At 47.2% G+C, this 22441-nt stretch overlaps 2 protein-coding genes and 1 long non-coding RNA gene across 12 annotated transcripts in view; 2 read left to right on the top strand and 1 right to left on the bottom strand.

Moving 5' to 3' along the window:
• Window positions 1-6186, top strand: part of LOC116220496 — a 31253-nt gene extending 25067 nt beyond the window's left edge. Inside the window, exons 2-4 of the long non-coding RNA XR_004163686.2 lie at window positions 2027-2167; window positions 2344-2506; window positions 5206-6186. This is a non-coding gene — a long non-coding RNA (uncharacterized LOC116220496). The remainder of the gene's footprint in view (window positions 1-2026; window positions 2168-2343; window positions 2507-5205) is intronic.
• Window positions 6187-6930: 744 nt separating this feature from the next.
• Window positions 6931-10627, top strand: rhol (rhodopsin, like). Its single transcript, XM_031567479.2, has one exon. It carries the CDS (start codon window positions 9459-9461, stop codon window positions 10524-10526), a length of 1068 nt encoding a protein of 355 aa, XP_031423339.1. The 5' UTR covers window positions 6931-9458; the 3' UTR covers window positions 10527-10627.
• Window positions 10628-14899: 4272 nt separating this feature from the next.
• magi1b (membrane associated guanylate kinase, WW and PDZ domain containing 1b) overlaps window positions 14900-22441 on the bottom strand; it is a 124048-nt gene continuing 116506 nt past the window's right edge. For 8 of the 10 annotated variants that reach the window (XM_031567469.2, XM_031567473.2, XM_031567471.2 and 5 more), the window contains 4 exons: window positions 22252-22339; window positions 21240-21383; window positions 20087-20225; window positions 14900-16848 (listed from right to left, as the gene is read on the bottom strand). In XM_031567469.2, coding sequence (XP_031423329.1) covers window positions 15536-16848; window positions 20087-20225; window positions 21240-21383; window positions 22252-22339 — 1684 coding nt within the window. In that variant the 3' untranslated portion in view covers window positions 14900-15535. Of the gene's footprint in view, window positions 16849-18361; window positions 18451-18619; window positions 20226-21239; window positions 21384-22251; window positions 22340-22441 lie in introns of those variants that run through there. The other 2 variants (XM_031567477.2, XM_031567478.2) reach the window with 2 other exon arrangements.

Genomic DNA, 22441 nt, shown 5'->3' with positions numbered 1-22441 from the left:
GAAAGGGAGGAGTGTGGGGAGGGGGGGGCGGTTACTCACCTCCGATTAAGCTCTCAGTATTTTTCCCTCCCTGTGCACTATTATTATTTTACATTCCACGGTCACGCAATATTGGCGAGAACCGCACAGGCAAAACTGCACAGGGGATGAAATGAGCTCACACTGACAGAGCAGGGTTGGCTGCGGACGCGTCAGGTGCAGAGCGGGCGAGCTTCCAGTCAGGCCTACTCAGAGAACTGCTCCATGTCCCTCAACACATGCGAAATGAAGGCCTCATTGTGTGACGAGTTTGCTGTGCAGGGGCCAAAGCCTCTGAACTCCCCTCACTGCCATTAGTGCAGGACACAAGGACGGGGAGTATGTGTGCAGGACATGTCTGCTAAATACCTGACCTTTATCTTGAGAGCAGCATGTGTTCGTAGATGGAGGACAGGAGACCCCTCCATCTACGAACACATGCTGCTCTCAAGATAAAGGTCAGGTATTTAGCAGACACTTTTATCCAAAGTGACTTACAGACAACCTGCGGGGATTGGGGATCGAAACCCGGGCCAACCACAAGTGGTGACTCTCACCACTGCACCACCAAGGTGTGCCACCCCACTCTACATATATGTGAGCGCCGGACATGTTGAGAAGTGAGAGGTGCCCTTAGTTGTGAAGTCCGGAGGAGGGAAGACTTCAGTGTTCTGTAAACATTGTTTTAGTAGAGTGGAAGGAAGAATGATGGTGCTTAGTGGATGTACATAAAAGTGCAAGCTCGGGGGGATTTGACCTAAATCGTTTTTATAGGAGGTTTATCTTAGGTTCTGTAAGGTATACATTTTTTTTTGCACTTTTTATTTTATCGCTGGTTTCCATATCCTGGCCTTTGTGTGTCTTAGTATACATGGCACCACCCTGAGAAAGGGCATCATAGTGGAGTGTGAGGGCAGACTCACAGTATGAATTTGGTTTGCTTTTCATTTTCAGATGAAATTAGATGAAGATTAGAGGCAGCACTCTTGGCAACCAGCGACTGGCATTCCCTGAAGAATGATCAGTGAAAGGGATTCAGTCGTTAACTTGGCCAGAATTCAACATCGGAATGCAATACTAGACTTAATTTCTTTGATTAACATGACTAAAATGAGCAGCTCTTTCGATATGCAACTACATACTTCTACTATTTATTCTCATTAAATGTAGAAAATATACAGATGTCAAACTGCAGATCTTTATCCAGTCCGCTTTTTACATATTTATTTCTCGTTTCTTGTTCTTCTTTCTGGCTGTTTGTTGATAACATCAGGAAATGAAATTAGTCTGTGAGAGCACTAATAACTTAAAACAACAGTAGAGAGGCCATCACCCCTGTCGACCAATGAGGAATAGGTACCGCTGAGGTCATCAGAGGAGTCAGGGCTGCATTAGGAGACACCAGATGCCTCCCTGAAAGGTCACATCTGCTCCATAAGTGCATAATCATCAAAGGCCAAGGGTGTGGGTTTCACTAACTATCAGTCTGTTGTAAATCCAACGTGTTTTAAGTGTTGCGTCACTGGCCGCGGAAGTGCATGAAATATCAGGGTAAATACACTTAACAACACATGGCACAATGTGTCCAGCCACAGACTGATTCAGCCAGTTTCTTCACTGAAGTCCAGATGCTGGCTCAGTGCTCATAGTCTTCCTGCTGGGCTGGGGGCTTTGTCACCTCACCTGTGTGTTGCGCTCTGGATGGGGCTTCGGAACGCGTGTGTCTGAGGAACAGACTGCCCAGGGTCCCTCCAGCTCCAGCTCTTCCCATGCCAGCCCCAGCTAAAAGATAATCCCCCCTGAATGCTTCATTACGGAGGGGAGGTGTGTGTGTGTGTGTGTATGTGTGTGTGTTTGTGTGTTTGTGTGTCTGTTTGAAGAATCAACGTGGGCTGTTGCTGAAGTGCAGAGACCAGATGTAAAGAAAGTAACAGGCAAAGCTATGTGACTGATAACAGCCAGTCCCAGTGGTCCAGGACTGAAAGCCATTGTGTTTGTATCCCCACAGCACGGGCCTCATGCAGCCTTCACATGAGAGGGTAGCCCTGCGTGGCCATACAGATGGACAGAACTCCCCGCTTTCATGAGTCACTGCAGCACGACACATACCTGGGGTGGGGGATGACGCAGAGGCCATGAACAGACACAGGTGTGTATGACCAAACAGACACACATACACACACGCACACACACTCACAGGCACACACCCACTCAAACACTCACACACACACGCACACGCACACACACATACACGTATGCATACAATCAAGACATGGGAGGAGATGAAAACAAACTGTCTCTCCCCATCTCTCATCTTTTGCTCAGCTCTTCCTGCTTATGTGAGCGAGAGGAGAGGAGAAGCAGCTGCCAGTTCACTGCTCCAGGACGTTAAAACCCCCTCTTTCTTTGGCTCCGGAGTTCAAGCGCATTACTACAGTTCGACCCCCGAATGCCTGCACCTGCAGCACATTAATTCCTCAAAAAGGGAGTATGTGTCCCCTATATGTTTGTGTGTGTGACTGAGTATGGGTGGTTATGCACGTGTAGGGGTGTGTGTGTGTGTGTGTGTGTGTGTGTGTGTGTGTGTGTGTGTGTGTGTGTGTGTGCATGCATGAGTCAGCATCTGTTTGTATCTGTGCAGCCATGGACCCGCTCATACCTCCCATGGGAATGAAAGACATGCCCGGTGTCTCTCTCTCTCAGCCCTCCCCCTACCCCTAGCTCTCCCACGTCCGCCTCTGCTGGGGATCCAGGGGATGGGGGTGTCTGTCTTCACTCACGCAGCCCCCCCCCCCCCCCAGCTCACTCCCCTCGCACCCCTGGCCGGCCAGGGCGCCGCGCTCCATTGTACAGCGCTGATAGCGTTAGCATCCGGAGAATGCGCTTTAATGAAAACACTCCTGCTTAATTAATAGCATGACAGCCAGATAAAAGACAGGAGAGTCAGGAAGAAATACATTAGCCCCTTTTCTTCTCTTTCCTCACTCGCGCTCTTACTCGTTTACTTCTCTCTCTCTCTCTCTCTCTCTCTCTCTCTCTCTCTCTCTTTCTCTCCGCTGTCCTCCCTGTTCTATTGAGAATGACATCAGGCACAGCGTAAGGGGGAATTTTGGCAGAGTGGGGAGGGGAGCAACTGCCTTCTGCTGAGGCAGCAAACAGGGCCTCTGTGGGGGTTCGGGGAGGGATGGAGCAGTGGGTTTGAAAAGTCAGTCTGAGTCTCCCCTCCAACATCCCCCCCCCTCTCCAGCCTCTCTCCCCTTTAATCCTCCTCTGGTCTCCGTATCGCCCAGACCCCGACTCCTCTCTGAACCCCCAGATGCACGTGCGATCGCCAGACGGCCAGCAGCAGTTTTGCTGATGAGGGTTTATGACATCACAGGCCTGTCTCGGGCCCCCGGGCGGACAGCGGACGAAGCACGGGAGCCCCCTTGTCTTATCAGGTGGGGCAGGGTGGGATGGAGCAGAAGGAGCAGGAGGAGCAAGAGGAGCAGGTTCAGAAGAAGCGCGCTCCATAAATCTCCTGCTCATCTGGCTTCGGCAGGCCCCTGGATGAGCTCATCTGGGTCGGCCGTGATGGCTGGCTGTCCACTTCAAAGCTTGTGTGTGTGTGTGTGTGTGTGTGTGGTTTTTTTTTGCGAGGGTCTGTGTCTGTGTTACAGAGGACATTCTACGCACTCTCCTGCGTGCACGTTCACGTCCTCTGGAGCCGTTTATGACCTGCCGTCGCTGCTTGATGGATCACATCCGTCTCGTTAAAGCGAAAACATGCACCTTGACGTCTTTTTTCCTCATCAGGGTTGAAAGGTCACAAAACATCCCAGAGGAGATTACAGGTCAGGCCATGAGTGGGATTAGTGCGTACCGACATCATCTTCTCACTTTAAGACCAACTGCGTAGCAGGATCACCCGAAGACTTCTATCAAGCCTTTGTGCGCAGACAGGGTCAATTCGTTTACAACTCAAGGGTTAAAGAGGTTCCTTGGGGTCACCTCATCAAAGTTATACAGCAACTCCACACAGTTAGAATGACTTCAGCGCTGAGATGCACTGTGTTAGGTCATGAAACAAACAAAAAAAAATTAATTGAAACCTTATACTAGGCCCAGTCTGTACGTTTGTAGTGTACATTATGGTAGCTCCATTGTGTAGTTTTCCCCTCAGGTTGTTGGCTCATTGCTATATTACACACCCCTCCAGTAAAAACCCACTTTAGATACATGTTCATGTGGAATGTCATTTTCAAGTGGAGGAGAACTGGAGGTTTGTAAACAGCAGAACTCTGTTTTGTTTTGAACATTTTGTCTTCTCTATCAGGTTAGAGCATGTGTAAATTAAACAATACCATTAGTAATGCTACTCCTTGGTGAATAAGTGGACACTGACGTGCTACTGTGACATGTTTTACTGGAAGAAACAGTGTGACTAGAGTAAGGCACACAGTGAAATCCCTGAGAGCCAGAACACTTGGCTGCGAACAAAAACAATAACAAGAGAGTGACCGAATTATGGTGCGGGCCTTGCTTGTATGTCTTAGAGTAATGGCCCTGGTTGTGCAACTCTCAAGAGGCCCTCTGGCATGGTCTCAGATGCTTTGAAAAAAACGGACGGGTTTGTGGACGTCACCTTGTGCAAGAGCGTCGTGCAGCAACGTCACAAAGATATTCCACGTCGGCAAAGTGCGGTCAGGCCCAGGCACATACGCAGTGTGTGTGTGTGTGTGTGTGTGTAAGTGTGTAAGTGTGTAAGAGACGGGAACTGTTTGAGGAATTCCCAGGGCCTGCGTAATGTCAAGGCAGACCCATGGCTGTGTGAACGTATGAAATATTGTACCATGCTCACATGTATTTATGGATGTAATACTTTTATCCTAAACTAAAGGATCAGCAGCATAAATATCCCATTAGCTACCAGGGAGAGGGCAGCCAAATAATGTAGCTGAATTGTTTCTCCACACACAAACAGACACACACACACACACGCAGAGAGACAAGCTCTCAAACAGAGCTTGAGAACAAAAAAAAACCTAAAAGAATTATTGTCTCTCCGATTTTGTTCACAAGGGAAAAAATAGCTTTAACCTACTTAAAGGCATAATGAAAGAAGTACAGGCACAGAGATGCATAAAGTAGTGCTTGCAGTCAGATGTGATGTGTGTTCATGTGCTTCTATTTCTCCACTCCTGTCAGGCAGGAACTCTGACTGGGATCTGGGCTTTCTCCCCTGAGGTGTGCGTCCTGTCCTCTGAGTGCACTGTTGGCGGCCCACTGGGCATGCTCAGAGGCCTTTTCCCACAGTTCCAGAGCCAGCCACGGAGAACCCTGGGTCTGGAGGAAACAAGCGGATGAGCGTGACGTCACCTCGAGCTGCGTCAGACGCGCACAGTCACACCGCGTCAAGGACAACACTGCCTCTTCCCGTTTCCCTTGGGCAGCTTTAACCCCCCCCCCCCCCACCCAGCGACTTCCCAAACGTGTAGATTTACTAGTTTCGGATTACGCAACACATGCCTTGGCGAGGTGGGGACGCTTGCTCAGCCAAACCTGGATGTCCCACTCTCCACCCTACACCCCCGTCAGCCATTGTGTCCACCTACACATGTACTTCCACCCCGCAAGGCATTCATTGTCACACCGGGGGGTGTAGTCTTCCGCGGGGTGTAGTCTTCCGCGGACCACCTCTGATGCAGTATCACCCACCCTGGTTTACCGTATGACCTGAATCCAAAGACAAACTAAAAAAAAAAAAAAAAAAGATGAATCAATGGATTCTAGGAAGGAACCCCCACTCATCTAAAATAAGGGAAGACCGGAGCTGACGAGAGTCTGAATGCCTGAGTCTGGGTCTGATTCTGGGACAGACAGACGATATATTTTTGTGGTACATAGTTTAAAAATGGCACCGCTAGCTGTCTGTGGTTGAATTATTGTAGAGCGCTGCAGGGGAGAGGTTGGGATGTGGGACAAGCTATGAATCTTCTGCTGTGTTTTCTTAGTTCATGATATTGTGGAATGTACACTGTCAGAAACAGCGTTTGCACAACCTCTCTCCATATGAACTGCACTTCATCAAAGGACCAGTTACCATGTAGCTTTACAGGAATAGGTAACTGTATAAGCACATGCCAATAACCGAAGACACCATGGTATAATAAAACAAGTTATACTGTAGTTGTCATGCCTTTTCATTTCAGTGCTTACCTGTCAGAGACATGACTAAGTTGACTAAGCATTCGACTAAGATATACGGTGGTGACGGGTTTCCTCTGGGAACGTGTTGTCATTTGTGACAAGATTGGAAACCAATGATTGCTTGACTGATCCAGACGAAGGAGACAGCAACTGAAGCTACATTGTTTGGGGCTGTTTGGTGTGTGTGTGTGTGTGTGTGTGTGTGTGTGGGGGGGGGGGGGGGGGGGGGGTTACCCAGCTGGCACTCAGAGCTGGTAAATAGACCTCACAAGGACAGACACTTCATAAGATCTCCTCATCCATCACTGAGAGGCCTGAGTGGTGGTCTGGATGGAGTCTGGACCATCAGGCAATCCTCAGCAGAGCCTGTCTGGAAGAAAGACCCCCTCCACCCCCCTTCATTTCTCAGTCAACAAAGACCAAGAGAGAGAGAGGAGGAAGTGTACGATCGGATCGGTGTTGGTCAGTGTGAAGTGTGTTTTCATTGTTTGAGAGGGCAAAAGGGTTTTGTTCTGGAAAAACAAAAAGAAATCTTTAAAAAGAAAAGACGGACAGAGTCTCAGGATTGTTTATTGGGCCAAAAGTCCAGATCACCCCCGGGGATAAGAAATGGACTTCATTACTCTAAGATTGGAGTATGCTAACAATGCCAGACCGCACAAAACACCATTGTCCACCATGTTTATAACATACGAGTTTCTGTATTATCTTTACTGCTCTCCAGTGTTAGCGGTGGCCCGAACAGCAGATGTATATCTTGTCTGGGTGTTTGTCTTGGCAACTACCTTAACTATTAGCATGCCTCAGTTAGCATACCTTGTAGCGCCCCCCCCCCCCTCCTCTGTTCCAACAGTGTGGATGTCCTGAGTGTTTTTAATTACCATTACATAGAAACAATGATTTATCCCCAGCAAGTGTGTTCAACATCTGGAACATCTTTTAAAGTATTGAGCTGCATCCGGGTTTTTTTTCTCTCAGAGCAGATGTAAGTGGTCATGACAAGGTGTGGAAAGTGACCGACAGACTCCTCAGAGTTACGTCAAGCTGGCAGGCCTTGGATCTCTGCACTAAAAAACTCATCACGTTGCACAAACACCTAGTAAAACTGAGGTTTATTGCCTGAATTCACAACTGCCTTCCTAGATAGTTTTGTGTATTTGCCAAGGTAAGCTGTTTCTCAAAACAAAGTCAGTACTGTTATGTGGTGTTTTTACAAAATAATATATTGGATGCTCATTTTTTAACCTAAGGTTACAACAAGTGACAGTTAAAGACACCCCTCTCCACATCAACTTCACTGCAAGCCTGCATGCTGACAAAGAGTATGATGGATGTATAATATTATGAGTTCTCTCTCTACCCTAGTCCTCCTTCATTGTGTACCAGCAGGAGTCAGGATTCATCATAACTTAGCCCTCCAGTGTCCAGCATTTTTGTCACTTAGCCAACTGCAACCCACCACAGGTTCTTGTGTTAAAGTCCAACTCTCTGAGGTCTTCAGCTGTCAACTCTCGTTCATTTCAAGACCAGGATGGACATTCTTCTCCTGGTCCCGAAGTTTATATTGGATTGACTGCTGGCCAGCAAACTGACATTTAGTGTCAATTATCAAGATAGCTTTCCAGGAAATTCTGGGCAATATTACTCGTAGTCGTAAGCGAGATCTTGAAGTGGCTTGTCCCTGTCGGAAGAGATGTGTGTGTGGATATTCTGGCAGATGCTCAGGCTGATGATAAAGGCAGTGTAGGGATAAATCCATTTTTTATTGTGGATACATAAGCCTCTTCCTCATGGATGACACACTCTCATGTGGACACAATATACATCTCTACTCGCTCAACACTATTCATTTTTCACCCCAACCCCCAAAATAAAAAAAGAAAGATGTTTGCACAGAGAGATGGTTTTACGGCACATCTGAGAGCGTGTCTTGTTCACTTCAAAGAGTCTTTTAAAAGCAGTCTTGTCTGAAGGAAGAGGGCCATAAAATCTCAAGTAACTTCCATTGTCCTGCCGAGTCAGAGGCAGGTTTGTGAAATTATACTGACTGGTGTAATTGCCGACAGGTGTCCACTCCGCTGAATCACCTACACTCAAGACCCATACGGACATCAGTTAGAGTTCTGGAGCTCTGGACCTCTATCACAGTTATTTAAGCTAGCTTTCCATTTCATTTCATCATGTTGTGTAGCTTTCTGAAGAAGACATTGTATAGTGTTATACTCATTTATTTTCAGCTGTGGAGCTGCCTTTCCTGTTGTGAACACTAGAGGGAGCCCTCCAACCGCTCTACAGGAAGAAAGTGACATCATCAGTTGCTTGTTGGAGGATCTGAATAAATAAGCTCAGCAGCTTTTACAGCAAACTACCCTTGGCACACTGGTTAACAATAATGGGCTGCTGCAAATATATTGATCCAAACGCCCCTGGCCGTTATAACATTGACAGATGCATCCCTGCTATCTGCAGCCTTGAATTAGATGTGACAGAGCTCGAGAGCTTGACATGAATGCTGATGGGCTCTGTGTGGGCACGCTACCTCAATTTTAGCACAGCAGCCAATCTTCCACCATCCTGAAAAAGCAGTGAGAGCATTGTGCCCTGTACCGACACCGCAATAAAGTCCACTGAATGATAACCGAATACCTTAAGGCTGGCTGCAATTGCCAGAACTGTCCATAAGATGGCAATTGTGTGACCAATTCAGTAGAAGAATGTGACTAGTTTCACAAGACAAAGGACAGTATTGGTATTGGTATCTTTTATATGTGAATGCAGACTAAAGTTGGCGGTAGCTCCACATTTTCAAACAAACGAGCACATTCACTTTACCTGAGAAATGAATCCTATGATGGTGCATGGCCTGTTTTGTTGATGTGTGCATGTGTGTGTTTGTAAATAATGAAGGGTGTCACAGATTCACTTTCTCTTTTAACCTCACCGGAGCTCTTAGCATGTGTGATAATGTTCCATAATCTGCTGTGGCAGATTAGGCCTGATCATCTCAAACTAATTGATTATGACGAGTGTAACCTATATGATACCTCATGATACATTCACAGCACTGGCTGTGATGGCTGGATTACCGCTCATGGCCTTAATCTCCAGATGCTGACCAACCAGATATGTTTGGCACCTTCATCCCCTGAAGGGTCCTCGAACAAACAACACCTCCCTTTCCAGAAGACCCATTTGCCATCTCGGCTAAATCAAGACCGCCTGGGCGACCAGGTTGAGGACCTTGGGCAGCCATGAACGGCACGGAGGGACCGGACTTTTACGTGCCCATGTCCAACCTGACCGGACTGGTGCGCAGCCCCTACGAGTACCCGCAGTTCTACCTGGCCGAGCCCTGGGCCTACGCTTCCCTGTCTGCGTACATGCTCTTCCTCATCATCACTGGCTTCCCCATCAACTTGCTAACGCTCTACGTCACCATCCAGCACAAGAAGCTGCGAACGCCGCTCAACTACATCCTGCTCAACTTGGCCGTGGCCGACCTGTTCATGGTGGTGGGCGGCTTCACTACCACCCTTTACACCTCTTTACACGGCTACTTCATCTTTGGCCGCACCGGCTGCAACATCGAGGGCTTCTTTGCCACGCACGGCGGCGAGATCGCACTCTGGTCCCTGGTGGTGCTGGCCGTCGAGCGCTGGGTGGTCGTCTGCAAGCCCATGAGCAACTTCCGCTTCGGCGAGAACCACGCCATCATGGGCGTGGCCTTCACCTGGGTGATGGCAAGCACCTGCTCAATGCCTCCGCTCAATGGCTGGTCCCGTTACATCCCCGAGGGCCTGCAGTGCTCGTGCGGCATCGACTACTACACCCTCAAGCCCAACATCAACAACGAGTCCTTCGTGGTCTACATGTTCATCGTGCACTTCAGCATCCCGCTTCTCATTATAAGCTTCTGCTACGGCCGCCTGGTGTGCACCGTCAAGGAGGCGGCCGCCCTGCAGCAGGAGTCAGAGACCACGCAGAGGGCCGAGCGCGAGGTCTCGCGGATGGTGGTCATCATGGTCATCTCCTTCCTGGTGTGCTGGGTGCCCTACGCCAGTGTGGCCTGGTACATCTTCACGCACCAGGGCGCCTACTTTGGGCCCATCTTCATGACGGTACCCGCCTTCTTCGCCAAGAGTTCGGCCCTCTACAACCCGCTCATCTACGTGTGCATGAACAGGCAGTTCCGCCACTGCATGATCACCACCCTTTGCTGTGGCAAGAACCCCTTCGAGGAAGAGGAAGGTGCGTCCACCGCTGCTGCGTACAAAACCGAGGCCTCCTCCGTGTCTTCCACCTCTGTGTCTCCCGCTTGAGGAGAGTCAATGACCTCCGGCTCTCCACACGGGCTCACAAGGAATGCAACCACGCTGCTAACTACAGCTATCAGATCATTTCACTGATATGATGGAATGAAAGACTTTTAAGGTTTCCATCCATTTAGTTCCGCACAAGACTGTCGGAAGTGGAATGCATGTTGTGTGAACGCAGTGAATGAGTTTTTTTTAATCTGCCCAGAGCCGATGGACTATAAAAAGCATGGATATCGTTGCGCGTGGTTCAACATTCTGCAAGTCATCTGATTAAATCTATTTTCTTAATAAAGAGGTATTCATCCAACAGTGTACTGAAAAAAGCCCATTTGTGGTTTGACAAGAGGTAAGACTTGCAGCACTGGAACACTGATTTTTAGACTGAGTTTTAATGGAATTTCAAAAGCTTTTAGAGTGGCTAATTTGTCATGTGAACTCAACTGCACATTCCCTATCTGTAGGTCTATGGCCAAACAACAAGACTGTAATTGATTGTCAGCCTAAGGTCATCTTAAGAAACATCCCTAAGGCTTGATCCTAATGACCAGATCTTGCTGTTTGGAGAGGTCGTAGGTTTTAAGAAGTACATTTTACTTACTGATCACATAACAGGGAAAAAAGGCTGGTCAGTGTTAGAAACATTGTGACGTTTGACTAATTCTTAACTAATGATGAAACCTTGCAGATTAGCCTATCTGAGCTTACATAATTATTTACTAGATAAAGATGCTTGAAATGTGAGGATGCAATATTAGGGTGCGGCAGAATCATATGCTCCCCAGAACGCGCTAACTAGTAGGCAACACATGGACTACAATTCTATATATTCCCACCATTAGAGATCTTCGCTGTGGGTGTGTGTCGAGAAAACAAACATCTTCAGAACTCTGTGATAATGACTTTCAGGTAGCTATAGCAACCCTGATACCTTCTTCATCTCAATCTCAGGCTGAATACAAATTCAGAGTGTCTGCCAAACTCACTTGCCTCTGATAAAGGAGAATAAATACCCACAAGATAAATGTTTGCAACTCTCCAATTTACAGAGAGGTGGGAAGGGATTTGGTTCACCTGCCTAGCTGAGGACCATCATCAGTCTTCAATGCTCTGAAAATCAAATATTCTGAATAGAAATTGTATGCAGAGGAAATGAGGAAATACAACACAAGAATGATAAATGAACGCAATGCCTACTAATAGGCCTTCCACACTGAAATATGTTTTCATCCTTAGTGAAGACTTGAATGATTGATGGTTAGATGCTTGAGTGGACAGCAGTTTGTATTGCTGTACCTTGCCTGCATACTTAGTCCACCTTTTGGTTTGCCATCAGTTTAAGATCTTACAGTCAGAGACAGTTTGCATACGTTTTATGCTTCCAGTTCATTAGCGTGAGCCATTTTTGACTAATCACAAGTGATTTCTTCGGTCGCTCTTGCCTGGTGCTCTACCCAGAAGAAATACATGTCATTTCCACTTTCGTCAGGTTTGAATGAACAGGACGGAACCCTTTCAAGCGTTTCCATGACAACAAGGGAATGCACATCAAGGTCAGCGCGTCCCCTTGCCGCCGCCCCCCTTTCCAACCTCTGCCGCTGTTGATGATGTCGTTAGCACAAATTTGATTACCCTTCGGAGCTCGCGTGATGAATTGTCAGCAGTCACGTCTGTATGTCATCGCCTGGGTCTTGTGCAAAATAACCCGATTATATTGTTTTATCTAATAAAGGAACTGAGATTTAGCAGAGAAATCTGGTAGCAGAGGCTAGTTCTGCATTATTCAGCTCCATGTTCTCTTTCACTGTGTGAATCGCAGATCCTGCCAGCACCAGGGTTGCCTGCTAAAATTGCACAAGATTAATCTCCAAGGTGCTAATTTGTCATCGACGAGCTAATGAATAAAGATGTAAACCAACCAAATTCTAATGTGAATTAATGTTTAAAAGAGATTTGAGAGTAATTAAGTAGGTGTAGGCTACACTACAAACTTTGGGTGAGTTATATTACAGGATGTGGGCGATTATCCACAAGAGGTTGTAACAGTGAATTACTATAAATCAGGTGGAAATGGTTTGCACCATAGCAAAAAATAGTCGGCTTGGCTGGCATAGTTTTGCATTGGATCACACCATAGAAGAGATGGCGGAAGAGATATTGAACACCGATAAAAATGTTCCATTCTCACAAAACCAAGTGCCATGTAATGAAATGTATTATATTGTTCTCGTCGGGAAGCTGAATATTACAGCAGCTCTTGTAGCTCAGTGGGGTGTTTACACGATTCGTTACCCTGGCTACCACATGCATCTCAGGGTAGGTCTACCTCTGTCAGCTGGAGCAAAGCTCCCTTGATTAAATCATTGATCCCTCAACTCCATCTCATTTGCGTCAAATCAGAACTGCAGGTTCAGCACCCATAGGCGTTTGCTCCACATGCACAGGCTCTGACACAGAAAATAGGCTAATTAGAGTGTAACTTCACCCCCAGCTCTGAGCCTAACTCCACCCACTGCGTAATGTTGATGCTCAAAAGTATGAACTCCTGTGAATGCGAAGTCTCAACCAGCAAATTGAAATTATTAGATGGCAGTAACATACACATTTCATTACGTAGATATGTACCAATTGGCCGACACTATGTCAGCATTGGCCTTGTCAGGTTCAGGGCTGATTTCAACCGGTAGATGGCATTTTGAGCCATTTTCAACCCATTAATGTGTTTCATCATAACATTCAGTCAACACTTAGTTTACAGCTTTAAAAAAAAATCATTTAAGCATGCACTACCTCGAACTATTGCCTCGCTTCAGCAGAGACTAAGATGCCAGTTGAAGCACCTGTAAAGGCAACATCACCCTAGTCCTCAATTCAAGGGGCAGTTATGGGAGGGTTACACTTACACTACAGATTACAGAATACGTCCTTAAATATAATTTGTAACGTGGGCTATTCTGTTACATTTCTCAAGGTGAATAACAAAGCCTATACTAAATATCAGCATTCTTACACTTTGTTAGCTGTGCTGGCTGGATAAAGGCTTACAACATGATCAACTGATTTCACATGTCCCACACACTCTTAAGATGTTTTTATTTAGGTTATTATAACCAGAGAGAGAAAGAGAAAGGATGCACCTGAGTGATGCATCTGAACTGATCAGTAATTCCACAATGTATGCTGACCTATAACCTAACAAATCAGACTATGTTGATGTTGAGACTGTGTTGGTTTGGCAGGAACAAGGAAGACATGAAAAGGACTCTCAAGGCATGTTTTCTGATACAAGCCTATTTCTGTATTTTGAAATGTGGTGTGAGATAATATGACATTTTTATAAGTTTCTCATTTTAGTTTGTGTCAGTAGTTCAGTTTTATTAGCCTATTCAACCTTTTTAGTTTTGGAGAAGTCCTCCCATTTGTCACTGAGAGGTGCATGTTTTGATTCTTAATGCTGGCGTAATTTCAATTGTTTCATTGCTCAGCGTGGTTTGGCAAATTCCATACACTCCCTTTGAAAGGAAGCCATCACTGGAAGTAAAATTAAATGTAATATAAGAGGAGTCGTAAATTAGGCCTATGAGTAAACAGGAGATGTTCTTTTCCTCTGGTTCTTCGTTTAAATTTGCATAGCTGCTGGTTGTTTCCTAAAAAAGGCATCAAGACTTGCTTGCTTCGAGACAGAAACAGTAAGCATGACTGTGGCAGTGGCAGGGCTCCGTGGACCGGCGGTTTCCTTGTCACGGACCGGCGTCTGTTTGAATAATGCTGGTTTATGGAAATATTACATACACATGACAATTTAAAAAGTAATCCCTTCGAGTGATTCCGTCAGGAATTCTGATTACCACCGATGTTATTTGTAACTGTATCTTAATACAGCTATCATATTTCGTATTCTAACTAAAGCCGTTACATGTAATCCAACACTGTCAAGGGGTGACTGGTCTAGGGGGATGATTTAAAGTACCCTGCTGACCCTCCCCCTCTCATTTATTGTGTGTTTTGGCTAAGAATAGCACATGGCCTCAGTGACCCCCAGTCTCATCAAGGTGTCCACATCTAGGGGACAGAACTTTCCTCTCGTCACAGAGGAGCGCAAGCGAGAGGATCTCGCCGGGATTTTAATGAGGTGGAGGCAGCGTGAGCTGCTGCGGGGTACTGCTCCTTTGAACCGGGAGGAGATAAAGACCTCTTTGTTCCTGGCCACTTTCCTCAAGAAATGTTCCCGACAAAGCAGCCAGGAATGGGATAAAGATGTTTCAAATCTGAGCTTCCTTAAAACTGTTCAATTTTCTTTATCAGAATATGAAAAAAAAAAAAATATGAACACCATAGCAAGTATGCCTATATCTGGGGGAAAAACATTAAACAACCTGTTTTAATATATTATTTTTTTATTTTTAACATTATCATAATTTTATTTTCCCTTCATTCATTTAAAATGATCACCTCTGAATGTACACATACTGCAAACTGTCAAAAATATACAAACAAATGCAGGCTTGTGCTATACTCTGGTCCAATGTTAAAAAAAAAACAGTGGCACTGAGAGGAACGATAAAAAGAAAGACACCGAAACTGTAAAGACATGCACAGCATTATGTCTGAGCACCACTGACAGAGCTGGTTGGTGCATGGACAGGTCCTTTGGGGGGGGGGGGGGATAAAGGTTAGTCAGACAGTAGTTAAAAAGCCTGTCTCTCATCCAACAAAAAAGGTCAGTAATGGTTCTGTTAGGCACATAATTGTATTTCGTACATATTTGTTAACTTCATGGATCACCTTTAGCAGGAAAGAAAGAAAAACACCACCTAAACCTGGATAATCGGGGGGGGGGGAAAGACCATACTTTCATTCTTGCAGTGTTTTTCGAAGTTCTGAAGCTCTGTTAACGAGCACAAAGATGTCCGATGGGTAGATTAGTTTCTCCTGGGTCCATGTTCCCCACGGATCAAGGGGGCACCAGTGGGGGAGGGAGGGAGGGAGCCGTGCAGTGATGCAGAGAGGCTTGGTCAGATGCTGAGGTCTTTGGGGTTGTCTTTGTGGGTGTTGCGTTTTGGCTCTGGCAGCGTGTTGGACACACGGCCGTAGTCGGGCCTAGGCACCCTGTAGTAGTCTGGAAAATCGCTCTCGTCCTCCTCCTCCTCCTCGTTCACATAGCTCCGCTCCGGAGACAGATCCCTTCCCAAGCTGCGGGTTCTGTAGCGGTTACCGAGGGTTGCGTTGCCGTTGCCATTGCCGAGATGGTCCTCTCTCTCCGGGGAGCGGCCCCGCAGCAGCGTGCTGTAGCGGTTGTAGGACGAGTTGGGCGTCTGGACCCTGGGCAGAGTCTGTGCTGCCTGATCCCGCTCGCGCTCCACGGCCTCTCGGTAGGCCCTCTCGATGGCGTCTCTCCTGCCGGAATCCGTGAGGAGGCTGTCTCCCCGGTAGGCGCGATCCATGGACGAGGGCCCCCGCAGGAGGCTGGAGGCGTCTCGCTGCAGGGTGTCCCCGCGGTTCAGACGCTCCCGAGCGCCCGCCTCCGTCAGGACGCTCTCCGTTCTGGAGGGGGGTGCGGGCGGCGGAGGCTCCCTCAGTGCCACCTCCTCCTCCTTCTCTGGCTTGGTGTTGGCCACCCTCTCGGCGTAGGGGTCCACGGAGCGGGAGCGGTACCTGTTGGGGGACTGGTACCTGTTGGGGGACTGGTACCTGTAGCGGGGGGGCGAGCTGCGCCGTTGGGGGGAGCGATGCGGGGAGCTACGGCGTTGAGGGGACCTGTAAGGGGAGCGGCCCCGCTGGGGAGACTTGTAGCGGCGGGGTGAGGTGTGACGGTGGTGGTGTCTGCCAGGTGAGCGGCCACGGCTACGACCGTGGCGGCTGTCCAGGGTGTTTTCTGCGCTGCGGGCACGGCGGCTCCTCTCCGGTGAACGGTGCCTCCGGTTGTGGCTGCTGCTGTGGTGGTGTTGATGGTGATGGTGAGTGCCTCTGTGTTGTTGGTGACTGTGGGAGTTCTCAGTGCCGGACTTCGTCTTGTCGCCTTTCCTCTTGAACAGCCGGGTGGCGCCGCTTTCCGCCGACTTGCTCTTGCTCTTGCTCTTGCCTTTGCTCTTGCTCTTCTTGTCGGGCGAGCGGTGGCGGCTTTTGGAATGGTGGTTGTTGGTGCTCCGGCCGGGCTCCTTCTTCTTCTTGCCGGGCTCCCTGGCCCGCTTGTCCTCGTCGTTCTGGGATGGTTCGTGAAAGTCTTGTGGATAGCTGGACCCCGATGATGGGTTTATCTGACTGTCGGTAGGTGCACCGCTCACTTCCGGAAAGTTTTGGGCGCTGGTACCGGGGCCGCTGCCGGGGGCTGGAATACACACATGAGGGTTACATGGGAAAACACAACGTTAGGGTGACATACTGACTGGGAACTGATGCTGTTGCCAGGCAGAACACCAGCCGAATGGCTTGAGTGGATGAGAGCAAGAGTGGAGCCTCATTAAGTGTTGGCAGGTAGCACATGTTCGAGAAATGTTAGTATCTGTGTGCAAACAAGCAATGGATGACACATGGAGCAGCCCAAGCTTGCTGGAGGAAAAGATTAAATCATGGATTTCTAAGATGTATTTAGGTTTAAGAAACCAAAGCCAATTAAGCAGAAATGATAAAGGCACTTTATCAAGCACACAGAAGCCATGTTTTATATTTAGCTCTGGCACCACAATTAATTCATGCGTTTGCATGCTCGCGCAATGCTTTTCATCTTGCATGAATGTTTCATTGAAAGGACAAAACCAGGATGGTATTTTTAAACTGACTTATAAAGTACATAATGCATGAGCACAGTATGATGCAGTTTGGAATGGGGGCTAAAAAAATAATTTGGAATTTTCTTTTTGTGAGCAAAACCTGCGCATACGAAGCCACTGCAACAAAACCAGAGCTCGCTCTCTCTCTCTCAAAAAAAAAAGGAACGAGTAAAAATTGATTGAGCATATATACAAGCTAATAAATCTGTGATGCACTTAAATCAATAGGTGAGAGATGAGAGGACTGAGAATTAAAGCTTTGGATCATTTGGTAAAAATAAAAACTGACATACCCGTGGTGTGTTATTTTCTTCCAGAAGATTTCTGAACAGTTCTTTCAGCTAACTTCACATTTTTCAAAAGCTACTATCGTGCTATTGTGTCTCAGTAGTTCAGAACTTGACTGAGATATGGCCAAATAATGCACTTCCTCCGTTGTTATTGTGTAAGTCAAAATCAAACCTCTGCTAGATCATGTTTCCTCCTATTTCTTCGGTTGTTCGGAGGTGTTTAACATTGCAAATATTCAGGCACTGGAGAAGAGAGTATTCCTTGAACTTAGGTACACTGAATAATGACACTAGCGTGGTGTGCAGAATGATGACTGACAAATGTGTACCGTCACATTGAAGTAGGTCTATGATTACTTGGATAAAACATTAGGATGATTGATAACGCAATGTTTCTTAAAACAGGGGCCGGGACCATGTAACTCACCCCCACCACCCCCCCCCCAAAAAAAAAAGAAAAAATGAAAATAAGGCCATGAACTGAATTGGTCACATCATCTGTAAGCCATGTGGCCTGAAAATCAAACGTGAATAAAAACAGGACGCATGAATCCGTCCCCACTGGTCGAGATAATGGGCGGGGGGGGGGGGGGGGGGGGGGACAGACAGATGGATGGTAAGTAACACTTTTTCACTGTGCTACATTGCATTCTGGGTGAATGGTTTTATCGGCACGATGGAGCAGCGCGGCTCGAACGGAGGCCACAGCACACAAGACACGGCCGAGAGGAGGCGGACTGACGGGCGGGCGGACGGACGGACGGACGCATGAGCTACAAACCGTGGTCTGATTCTGGCCCGCTCCAAAGGCGGATGCCTCTCCAGGCTTTTCATTCCTTACAGAGGTGGCAAGGTGGGGTGCGACCATCGCTGAAGGAGGAGGAAGAGGAGGAGGAGGAGGAAGGAAGTAGGGAGGAAGAGCCCAGTGATAAAAAAACGAGAAGAAGCAAACACAAAGGAATAGAACAGAGAGAAGAGCAGAGAACATTAAAAACCGTGGAAACACCAGGTAGAAGAAAAAAGGAAATTATCCCCTTGGTTTTTTCAATGAAAAAAGGTGTTTATTTGTTTAATTAGTCAATCAAAGATAGAGATTGTCCAAGAAATTACCCCACCCTTGAGTGAAAAATCAACAGTAACAGAGAAAGCACTGGATCCAAGCCCCTCCCTGCCCACGCACAGACACACACACACACACACACACACACACACACACACACACACACACACACACACACACACACACACACACACCCCAGCAGCATAAGGAGCCCAACCCCACAGACACAGTGAGATGCACACACAACACCATATGAATAACTTTACATTGCAAACAGAAAGAAAAACTATCAGCGAAATGTGGAAGGATGCAAAAAAAAAAAAAAAAAAAAGTACAAAATGTTACAAAAATATACAACCTCACAGAGATGTCATATTGGCGCAGGACAAACATGTCATATCACATTCTTAACTTGACAAAAACACATGAATGAAAGCTTCGAAAAAGACTGATACTTTCAAAACCAGATGAATTGTGGTACTTAACCAAAAGATTAATACAGTTGAAATGATTCTTCCATAAATATTATGGAAAATGGCCTACACAAAAGAACAAAACTAACAGAAAAAAAAAAAAACATTTTGACCTTCACTGACAGTATCATGCAGAAATATCTTTTCTGATTAATAAGTGGGTCAAGTCATGATTCTGTACATAGACAAAAAAAATAAAAAAAGAGTCAGAAATTATCTTTTTCATTACAAAAATGGAACATGGACATGTGGAGGTCTCCTGGGGAGTAGTATTGTCTCCAGTCTAACTCAGACATTGCCATACGGGTACAGTTAGTGAGCATAAATCCAAGAGCAGTTGTGAAGACGAGGAGTACAGTATTGTGACTTCCCACTGACATGGTAACTAGAATGCTTCCTTGCCCCCACCCCTACTAGAAGCCGCATACAGGCTTATCTCAGTAGCTTACATTCACTTTTAATAAATATTATAAATATGTTAATTCTGCCTTGCTGACGTTGAAATGCAATCAAACAAAGTGTTTATCAAGTTCATCCATCCATCTTTTTTTTTTTTTTTTTGAACAGCGTTAAAAATAGCATCCAAATGTATGACTGCAGATCAATAAACGTACTGTATAACCAGTTGAAAGAAGAAGAAGAAGAAGAAAAGGATTCTCTCAATCTTTTTTTGTTTGGTTTCGATGTTGATTCTTGATGTGTTATTGTGTGCCAATCACGACAGACCCCCCCTCCCCCCCTCACCCGACAAGTGTCCCCTTATCCCCAGTGTGGCACTCAGATGTGAAGAAGAGGATGGCAGAGAAAAAAAAAACACAAGGCAGCAGGAGGAAGGCCCAGAGCCCCAGCACGCCAGGAAGCCAGAGGAATCCCCCACGTCACCCCCACACCCCCCCCACCGTGTGCCCCCTTCCCGTGGCACCTCAGGGGGTGAACATGGGAGAGAAGGGAATGTTTTCGTAGATTGACCCACCATATTCCGGCACGGAGCCGTCGCCTCGCTTGAGTACCAGGTGCACCCGCCGCCCTCCGTTTTTGATCAGTTCGATGGCGCGGGCGTGCTTCATCCCCTTGGTGCTCTCGCCATTGATCTCCAGGATCTCGTCGCCCACCTGCGAGCAGAACACAGAGCGACAGAAGAACAAAAAAGAAAGAGAGAGAGAAAGAGACAGAGGAGAGATGGGGAAACAGAGGAGTGGCGGAGGTGGGAAGAGAGGGAAAATAAACATGATTAAAACAACAAATCCTCTTTTTCTTTAGCGACTCGCTGCTTTAACCCACAGGCTTCCTGTCGGCACCTACGACTCCAGCTAGCAGCGAGACCGAGCAGGAGCCTCGTTTTCATTTTTCCATTCCCTTTTCTCTCCCCTTTCCCTTTTTTCCCCCTCCTCTCTTCCTCCTCTCCACGCCTGGAGTTATCTGTCAGTGTTCCATGTCAGGGGAATTCTGCGCTGGGCAATGACGGGTCTGGCACTGACACCTCCACACGCACAGCCTCACACTGCTGCACTACTACGCTTGCTGCTGCTGCCTCCAAACCCAGTAATAAGGCTCCCCTTCAACCCACTGACAGACTCCCCATACAGCAGCCTCCTGACAGCTACAAGAGGCAATATCCACACATGTACGGTCTTCACAAATAAGGCATTAGACACCTCGGACAGGCCTATGGAACACCACCCTCCTCTAATGTGGCCCACTGCGCTACTCTATAAGCATACTAGCAGGTCTGTTAAGAAATGGCAAGATAAAAAATAAGCATTCTGCAGACACAAACGCCTTGACAAAGAGGGCTTGTGTGAACTTTCAGTGTAATTAGCAGATGCGGGGTTGCCAACTCTCACGCTTTTGGAGTGAGGCATGCTTTTATGTCCTGTCTCACGCTAGCATGAAAAAAAAAAAGAAAAAAATTCCACTCACGCCAAAAAATGCACCTGTTCTCTCGTGGCAACTCTGGAGGTAATGGGGTTATAGTTAAGCTCGTGGAGAACTGGAGCCAGAGGAGTAGGAGGACATACAAAAAATGACAAGAAAGAGAGCAGCGAGGCTGGAGGGAGAAATACAGAAGAAGAGTAGAGAGAAGAGGGAGGAAGATGGGGAGAGGGAGGAGGTGGTAAGCGGCGTACCCTCATCTTCCCGTTGCGGACTGCCGCGCCGTCCTCGGCCAGCCTTAGGACGTACAGGTCCATGTTGTACTCGCGCCCGCCGCGCAGGCTGAAGCCAAAGCCTTTACTGTCGCGCTCCAGGTCCACCGAGTAGAACTCTGCGTCCTGATACAGCCGGACAGACAGACACACAAAGGACAAACAAACAAGTGAACAAACAAACAAGTGAACAAACAAACACAAGATGAAAGGCACAAGGTCATCAGCTATCCAGCCAGGAGATGGGTGGCGCCTTATTAAGGCATCCTCTGTTTTAGAGGCCTGCATCACCTCCAGCAAAGTCACACACACACACACACACACACACACACACACACACACACACACACACACACACACACACACACACACACACACACACACACACACACACACACACACACACACACACACACACACACACACAGATAAGAGAGCCGTCTGAAGTATCTGGATGAATAATTGATACGTCTGGGCAGGTATTTTTGGGTGACTGGAGGGCAAGTGACAGGGCGTCACAAGGGCACTCCACCCAACCCTCACTAAGTCCCTCCACGCCACCTACGCGCTCCTTAGCGCTCCCTTATATAACGGCAGAAATAACTTAAAAGGGCCATTGCCCTGGAAACAAGTAGCCTTAAAGAGTTCTCCATTATCTAAATGCACCCTCGGACTACATGCGCTTGGAGATAAATGAGCTAACATTTGGCCAAGCATTGCTTTTAACGCTCCCACATGTCAGGGCAAAGGAAACTTCATAACCGTCAAGTGCAAACCAGACATCTCGACTGCCTGAGCACATCAGAGTTTAACACTCAAGTAAGCAACACTTTGGGATGGTTTGATGAGTGAAAACTCAAATGGAATAGGCAGCCATTGAGCTGTGTACTGTTCTTGAACATGAGGGGGGTTGTATTGAGACCAGCTGTGGCTTTCGTGGTGGTGATGGTGGTGGTGGTGGTGTTAGTGGTGGTGGTGGTGGTGCGGGCAGTACCTGAGGAGGGGCCTGGTTGGGAGCCGGTGGAGGAGGAGCCTGGGGGGCTTTGAACTCATACGACTCCTGTTTTGGTTTTGTGTTGTTCCTGGAGAATTGAGCAAACAAGGTAAACAAACAAACAAACTAAAAATATGAAAATTCTTCATCTCACTCTATTTGCTGCACATCTTAGAATATCAATAGCATA

Source organism: Clupea harengus, chromosome 5 (assembly GCF_900700415.2).
Source record: "Clupea harengus chromosome 5, Ch_v2.0.2, whole genome shotgun sequence".
Lineage (NCBI taxonomy): Eukaryota > Metazoa > Chordata > Actinopteri > Clupeiformes > Clupeidae > Clupea > Clupea harengus.
Note: the sequence above shows the minus strand (reverse complement) of the source record. Positions and strands in the feature narration are given on the sequence as shown.

Bases quoted from the DNA above. Each gene is read 5' to 3' on its own strand.
- rhol (XM_031567479.2), top strand. From the start codon at position 9,459: ATGAACGGCACGGAGGGACCGGACTTTTACGTGCCCATGTCCAACCTG.